Source organism: Brassica oleracea, chromosome C1 (genome assembly GCF_000695525.1).
Source record: "Brassica oleracea var. oleracea cultivar TO1000 chromosome C1, BOL, whole genome shotgun sequence".
Classification (NCBI taxonomy): domain Eukaryota; kingdom Viridiplantae; phylum Streptophyta; class Magnoliopsida; order Brassicales; family Brassicaceae; genus Brassica; species Brassica oleracea.
In genome coordinates this window covers 39,188,480-39,197,187 of record NC_027748.1, presented here as the reverse complement: position 1 = coordinate 39,197,187, position 8,708 = coordinate 39,188,480, and the positions used below count along the sequence as shown (strand labels likewise).

Here is an 8,708-nt window from a genome sequence, read left to right as displayed (position 1 = left end):
ATATATATATATAACAATGACAAATTAAATGGTAGAGTATGTAAACACCTGTTTTCTACCAGCGTGAGTTAGAACATGCCGTATTTAAGAATCATAAGGGCCTCTACAGGTCTTTTTTCTTCGCCTTCCCCATCCCACTTCAGCGGCTTCAGTTGAACCTTCCTGTATATCCCTGAGAAATTTTCTCCCTGCACCATTCCAAAAGGTTATCTGCTGTGAGAAAATGACCTCATGAATTAAATAAAAATTGCATAATGCTAGCTTACTTATAAGATAGTATATTCAACAAAAAAATGATATATGATAGTATTACTAAATGATACTATGTAATACTTTCTCCGGACAATATTCAACAAAAAAAGAGAAAATACTAAAAAACCTCTTCAAGAACTACTTTAACTTGGCGAAGCTTCTCAGCATGTTCAATCAAGGTTTTCTAGATCACTATCACTCTCACGACCTGGTCTACATATAAAAAAAAAAGATCATATTGTCGTTACCAGTATTCAACACATGGAAAAGATAGACCAGACATGCTTTTTGGAGACAAGACACAAAGAGTTGAGTTCAGGGTTATAAAGATGAGGATCCTTTGCGTCTAAACACATTTTTCTTAGCACACAAGCAGCATCGTCGTAATACCTTAATAGTATGAGAGGAGAGATTTGTGAATAATACTTTAAAGAATGAAAAGAAAATGTTTGTATTTTAAGACCTTGGGTGTCTCCTATATATATACAGTCGATTTATTTATCATATTAATGACGCACAATATTTTGCACAATAAATAATAAAATCGTTTAAAGAAAGATATTAAATGTGTATTGTCAAAAAATGATTTGCATATGATATGATTTTAACTTGCGCAAGTAATCCATATTAGAAAGATAAGTTATTAAAAACAAACAACCTAATTAGAAACATTAAAATATTTTGTAAGCAATGTAATAAATATGATATCAACATGCGCAAGTTTACCGTTTGAATAATAAGGAAAGTTTTTAATATTTGTCTTAATTCTAAATCTTACCCAAGGGTAAACTAAATCGATAAAATTTAATGATTTCAACTTGCGCAAGTAATCCATATTGTGAATAAGTGATTTGCATATTTAATGATTTCAACTTGCGCAAGTAATCTATATTAGAAAGGTAAGTTATTAAAAACAAATTTTGTCAATAAGTTATTTGCATATTTAATGATTTCAACTTGCGCAAGTAATCCTTATTAGAAAGATAAGTTATTAAAAACAAACAGCCTAATTAGTAGGGGTGGGCACTTTACCCGATATCCGAAGTGGCACCCGAACCTGATCCAAAAAACCCAAACTGAAATCCGAACCGAAGTAGCAAAATACCCGAACGGGTATTGAATAAGGAGAGATTGGATACCCGAACCCGAACGGATAATATCCGAACCCGAATGGATATCCGAAGATAACCGAACATATGTATAATTAACCTTATATTTCTAGTTTACATCTCTCATTTTATATAAAATATTTATATTGATACTACACATACTTTAAGTTCATATGATATACATACAATTACGGAAAAAAATGATTTGCTACTCACTTAAAATGCATGTCAAGTTTTTTATTTCAAAAATTAACAAAAAGTTACATCCGAAATTTTAAAAAAATAACTAAATTAATGCCTTTTTAATTTTAAAATGTTATGTCCAAATCTAGTAACTATTCAATTTATTAAAAATAAAAAATTAGTTAACTGAAAGTTATATTTTTACATATAAGGAACTTGAGAAATGAAAATTTTAATTTTTTTTTTCAAAATCTAAATATCCAAACCAGATCCGAAATAACCGAATCCGAACTAAAAATACCCGAACCCGACCCGAAGACAGAAATACCCGAACGGGTTCTACACCTCTATACCGAAATACCTAAAAATCTGAAATACCCGACCCGAACCCGAACGGATGCCCAAGACTAAACTAAATCGATAATTATTATCCCCTAGCTATATATGGGCTTAACGAAATCGACAATAGTTTTGGGCTTGTCTACATAAGCGATTGATTAAAATAAATGAAAAATAAAATTCAAAAAAATCGACCAATAGAATTATAACAATTTTTCTGAGAAGCTTTATATTAATGACATGTCAGCAGAAATCACTAAAGTGACTTCTCTTTTAATACATAGGGGGATTAAAAAAGAAAGAAAGATCAATATTCCTTTCAAAGACACGCCACTTTGATAAAAATCTATATTCCAGTCGAGGTTGACGTTAAAAACCTTCCACGAATTAGAGCTCAAATCGTATATTTCAGTAAAAATAATGCGTGATTATAAAAATAATTGACGTTAAAAACCTTCCACGATAGATTTGTGTACATGTAAAGGGTATAGGTTATCTCTTTTTACTATTTTTTTTTTTGAAACACAAACTTCCATTAACTTCAAATTCAGGGAATTAAACATCTTCTTGAAAACAATTTATAAACTACAATAGCCAAAAGAAACAAACATGATAAATCTTCATATGAAGTTGACTGCAAATTCAACACCAGGTTTGAATGCGTCGATAAAGCTTCCACGACAAAATCGGACAGCTTGAGACACAGTCTTCACCAACGAGAAAAACCGGAGTAATCTCGATTGCACCTTCAGGCCCCGTACAAATCGCTCCACAAGGTAACAAACCGGTGAGTAAACTGAAACTAAAACTCGAAAAAGAATCCGAGAAATTTTCTCCATTCATAGAAAGGAGACATGGTATTGAAGTACACTCCACAATAGATGAGGAAGTGAAAGTTGTGCGCTGACAACATGACCTTACTAGCTTTTGATGGCTCATAGCTGGACGCCGGAGTGGATTCCCACCTACATCGAACACCAGATTCACAAACAAATGGCTCAAAGCTGAACGCCGGAGTGGATTCCCACCTACATCGGAAGCTAGATTCATAAACCCATGGTTCAAAGATGGATGCCGGAGTGGATTCCCACCTACATCGGACACCAAATTTACAACTTGTTGTGAGGGAAAGTATGTTTGCGGTGGTTGATGGCATGGATCTTCAGGATATCGTTTTAAGCCGAGCTTAAACGATCTGGAGGGTGGAGGAGGCGAGACATGGATGATGGAAAGGATGGAACAGGGAAGAGAGATGACGCTAGACCCGGCTCTGGTGAGCCTCAAACCATCAAACGAGACAACAAAAACATCAAGAGTTCTCGGCTTGAGTATAGTTGAAACGAAGAGGTTTACAACGTCACACGAAAGAGTCCACCGGGAGTGAGAGACCGAAATAACCAGAAGGTTCTTTGGATCTACCAAAGCGAGCTCGATGGTGATGATGGTGAAGGTTTTGGATTGTGAAAGGGTGGCTCGATCCGGTGGGTCTGGAGGTTCAGACGGAGGTCGAGGGTTCAGATCCATAAGCGACGGGCCCCGCCGATGATAGGGCGTAAGTTTGAGGCGGAGAACCGGAGGAGGGTCAAGGGGGGGGGGCAAGGACTGGAAAATCCATTGGAAACACCATGTCAAGGTCCGGATCTGGTGGTTCAGACGGTAGGAGAGACTCAGATGAAGCAGCTGCAGACGACTACATTGTTGGAGAAGAGGGAAAGCTTCGGGATGGTGAGTGCGGCAGAGGGGCTTGCGGTTAGGACAAGGAGGAGCTGCACCGGAGAGAGACCTTCATTCTGGTGGATGAAATTTTCTGTGCGGCTGTCTTGGACTCCGTACCCGAGAGAGAAAAACTCTCTGTTTACAGTCTAAAATGCTACATTTCGTGATTTGATTTTATTAGTCGTCTAACTTGGGTTTATATACGTTTTTCAGTTCTATTTTCCAGGACAAGTGTAGTTTAATATAGTGTAATCCAGTTTTTTTATATTTGGCTATGTCGAGATGACTGTTGCAGTAACCAAAACTGTTGTTCCCGAGTCAGTGTTGAAGAAGAGAGTGAGTGAGGACGGAACATTCTAATGCACCCTGAAAATCATAAGTTGAATGAGCTAGGTCCATATGTTGGATCCAATTGGTGTCAAAATATATGCCTTCTCTATGATAACATTCTGATGCACCTTGGTTTTCAGGGGATAGGGAAGCATGACATCATCTATGTGGACGATCTGATCCCACATTTGGTAGAACATTTGTGTTAAAAAGTGTGCCTAGACGAGGCCTAGGCTAGAGGTGAAGTTACTTGGAGCCGGCGATGATTGTGGAAGTTGATGAGAATGAAATTGAAGAAGATTTTGGAGGAGATGGGGCTGGTGAAGTGTTTGTGGAAGATGAAGAGTATAATTATGATGATGAATGGACTTTTTAGTTTTAAAGTTTGTTTTCAGCATAGTTTTATGAATACTTTATTTTAAAACTTATTTGAAATAGTTTATTGTTCCGTTGTTTTCTGTTACCTAAATACTTTTTTGACATTTGAAAGTACACACTTCAGTTCTTAAACTTGGAAAATTTAAACAATTTACACTAGCAGAAGCTTAGTGACATTATTCAGAAGTAATCGCTAAGAGGAGAAAAACAAAAACAAGTAAAAATTAACAACTAACAACGCAATAAAAATTATTTAAACTTTAAAATAAAATCACATTGTTTAAACTTAAGAAGCAAACATATTCGTAATTAAACTTCAATGCAATTGTCAAAAAAAAAACATAAATATTGACCAAATACCAAAAACATATATTAAACTAAATATTTGAGTTAATTATTCATTTAATAGATAATTATTTTAGGTACTCAATAATATCTTGTGTATTTTTGGTTTTTCAGATATTTATTTGGGTTTGGTTCGGATAAAACTTACAAATCAAAATAACGTAGAACAATGTCCATTCGGTATTTATGTCGGGTTTGGTTTGGATTCATTTTTATCGGATCGTGTTCGGTTCTGGTTTTTATATCCGGTTTATTCGCCCGGTTATATATCAAATTAAATTTTTTTTTGTGAATTCTAACATATGCAAGATATTTTGAATTCTAATTTAAATAATTTATAAATAGAATATGCAATATATTATGGATTATTTTAAATAAGTTACTAATAAAGATCCGTTAATTTCAAATGATTATATTCAGAAATAGTTGCAAAGTCATTTAGATGTGATTATTCAATCACTGATTCTTAATTCTACTATATTATACATAGGTTTATAATTTATAAGATTAAAAACTGAAATCATTTTAAATGAAATTATGTGTATGGATTACAAATATCTATAATATATCTCAGATTTTGTATTTAATCATTTACTCGTGAAATCTATTAGACCACATTTCAAATGACACCATATAATAATCATTTAGTTTCAAATAAAAATGAGTTTTAATGAATTATTTGAGCTTAATTGGAGAACACTATATTTAGAAATATGTAGGGTTTGATTGGTCGAAGCTGTACTTTTCTATTTTTTCCTCTAAGATTTAGGCTTTAAATTTTTAGCTTTCACTTTAATTTATTTTGCTGTAGAAATTTTTTCAGAGCACTAAATAAAAACTCTAAAAAAAGTGTTTTCTAAAGCTAACATATTTCATTTTTTAAATGTTTCGGCTTTAGATTCAATTTTTAAAATAAAAGTATGATTGCTTTAAAAATTACTGTAGAAATTAAAAGTCTGTTTACAGCTTCTGAAATAAAAGCATATAATCTATTAAAACAGAGTTCTAATTTTTATCTACTTAAAAATATTGTCATTAACTTTTGGACCTATTCATATCTCATTAGAGATAAATGTAACATCCTTTAACTTTTGGACCTATTTTTATTTCCAATATACTATTTTCTAAACTTTATTGATATACTATATATACTAATGATCATATATTTACAGAGAGTAATTAATATGTTTAAAATATTTATATAAACTAAATTGTATTTATATCATGTAAAGGAATATAACATCACGAAACATCTTTACAAATTATTTATCAATACTATATTAGTAAGATACTTTCACTTTTTTCAAGATATAATCAAAACAAAACTCACACTAAATATAAATATAAGTTCTATTTATTTTAGAATCTAATTTATTAATTTAGAGTTTTATTTTTTACCTATTTAAAAATAATTGAGGTTGGACAATTACATTTAACTAGCTTTATTATTATCTTTACTTATACTTAATTTAATTATTGTTAAATATATGTATACCCTAACCTAAAATAAAGGAACGAAATAACTAATCTATTGTTTTTAACGAATTTAATTTATATTAACACTACTTTTAAGTAAATAATCAATTATATTTTTTTATTAATATAAAAAGAATTATATATACAATTGTACTTTAATTCAAATGCAAGAACCAAATTCGTTAAAACTCTGACCAAATACATTATAATATGATTCTTATAGATAGAGTATTAAAACTAGATATATATATATGATAAAATAAATAATAATAGTTATTAATGTTTAATGATATTTTTTATGAGTATAGTTTTACGGGTTGTTCAAAAATATTTATCAAATATAAAACTAATTGAACAAAACATAAAACATATTTTATGTTAGGCAGGCATTCATGTACCCGTTGGGTACGGGTTGGGTATTTGAAATTTCGGTTCAAATTTATATCACATCCTATGTCTTATTCTGGTAAATTTATAAGTATGGATCGAGTTTAGATATAACACACTGGTTTTTCTTATGATTTGTACCACATCATAAAATCCATAAAGTAACCAGATATTGTTCTGATTCAGATTATATGGATTCGGTTCGGATATATCCGAAATTAAATCCAAAATTTTTAAGCAAAACATAAGAAATAAACTTATTTAAATAGAATTGTATATTTAAGGTGTATATTTAAGGTGCTTTTTGAAAATTTAAATTCTTACCCTTTTTATATAATTTCACTATAAATATAGAACTGAATATTTGAAGTACATATTTATGTTTCACATATTTATATTTGTGATTAATTTGGCTTCCATATCATTTTTTGGCTTTTTCGGGTTGCATGTTCGGGTTCGGCTAATAACACTTCGGGTTCGGATATATGATGTACCACCCTACAAGACCTATTCTGGGATTTTTTACATTTTGTACTAGATATGGATCGGGTTCTTTGGTTTAAGTTCGGTACAGACTTTGGTTTACGGATTTTATGCTCAGACATACTTTAAATAAAGAGAAAATGCGATTGTATAATGTTTTTACCAAAAAATTATTTTGCGCTTTAGCGCGGGTCAAAATCTAGTAATTGCTTTAAAAGATGGCTCTAGAAATTAAAAAGGTTGTCCACAACTTCTACTGATACTACCAATCACCCGAACATGATTTACAAATAAAAGATCTGATAACATTTAGTTCTAAAACATAATCTAAAATCATTAAAGGAATAATACCAACTTATGGTTAAATTTAAACTTTAAAAAGGTCCATTATTCTATAGAACCTCTTTAGTTTTAAATAACGTTAAATTAGGTTTTAGTAACACTAAATTTTAAAATATGTTAAATATTTACAAAATACAGTATCCAACAATAGTAAATTTTAAATCAATTTCATTAATAGAAAAAGCAACATATAGTCGTTAGATTTGGACTATGTTAAAATCCTCTCTCTCTTTTTTAAACAAAGAACATTTATTCTTAAACTCCCTCCTAAAAAATGTCTTTGAATCATAAATACATAACTGAGAGAGCTCTGCATCATCCGACTGCAATATATATCTCACTGTCGGATTTAATTCTTGTTACAACAATCAAACGTAGTAGAGAACTAGAACATCAACCAATAGGATCACTCTAAAACGAAAATAAAAGAAGGCTGTCGATTTGAAAAATCATAGTGTCTCACAGAACTTGAAACTTAGCAAAACTATCATCATCATCATCATAATCAACATCAGCTGCGGTATGTCATCATCTATCTAAATATTTTCTTCTGATTTGTAATAATGTTCTAGCATTCTTGCTTATCTTTTTTTGTTTTTTTTGGACCTCAAATATTGATTCAAACCTGACGTTTTACGGCAAAGCCGCTCGATACAAGGTTTAAAGCTTGTTTAGCAAGAAGATCAGCCTCAGAGTTGCCAGCTCGAGGGATCCAAACAAAAGCTACAGAAGAAAAGAAGAGTCCGATTCAATCCTTCCGCCACTAGCGGTGAGTTCACGAGCCCTCTGAGGTAGCCAAGAAAGCCCTCTGTTTTCTTATCTTGCTTATCTTGGATTCTGTTTTTTCTTCATTGATTTATAGGAGGTTAATGTGAGTGGCTTCCCATCTGAGGTGAACGCAATGGAGGTTAGACAGCTTTTCGAGAGTATCACTGGTTGGGGAACTATTCACGCGATCAGGCTTAAAAAGACTAAGCATGGTGAAAAATTTTATGCGCTGGTTCAGTTTGAACAAGAGACACATGCGAATAATCGCCTCACGCAATCCACCGAAGTCAACACACCCTATCGTCTCAATTTTCATGAATGGAAATATGAAATTGACAGTAAAGACAAAGCTTCTATGGAACATTATATCGACGGTTTACTCATGCATTTTGGATTATTGGCGACACCAGAGAAATTCAAATACCTGTACAGTGCTGGTTGTTCGTTTGGAAGTGGTAACCAGAACCTGCATTTCTCGGCGCATTTGAGTGAAGACTACCGAATGGAGCTGCCTTATGAAAACATCGGGCAAATCAGTTGGCATCTCTCACAAGAAAAGGATTCAAAGCTTCTTTTGATTCAGTTAAAAGGAGGTCCCAA

At 32.2% G+C, this 8,708-nt stretch overlaps 2 protein-coding genes across 2 annotated transcripts in view; one reads left to right on the top strand and one right to left on the bottom strand.

The window, feature by feature from the left end:
• Positions 1-8,708, bottom strand: part of LOC106339848 (F-box/kelch-repeat protein At3g13680) — a 31,173-nt gene that overhangs the window by 5,524 nt on the left and 16,941 nt on the right. The window contains 1 exon segment of the mRNA XM_013778721.1: positions 2,628-2,640. Coding sequence (XP_013634175.1) covers positions 2,628-2,640 — 13 coding nt within the window.
• Positions 3,509-8,708, top strand: part of LOC106328416 (sterol 14-demethylase-like) — an 11,600-nt gene continuing 6,400 nt past the window's right edge. Inside the window, exons 1-4 of the mRNA XM_013766855.1 lie at positions 3,509-3,608; positions 3,895-3,935; positions 4,070-4,120; positions 8,203-8,636. Coding sequence (XP_013622309.1) covers positions 3,509-3,608; positions 3,895-3,935; positions 4,070-4,120; positions 8,203-8,636 — 626 coding nt within the window. The remainder of the gene's footprint in view (positions 3,609-3,894; positions 3,936-4,069; positions 4,121-8,202; positions 8,637-8,708) is intronic.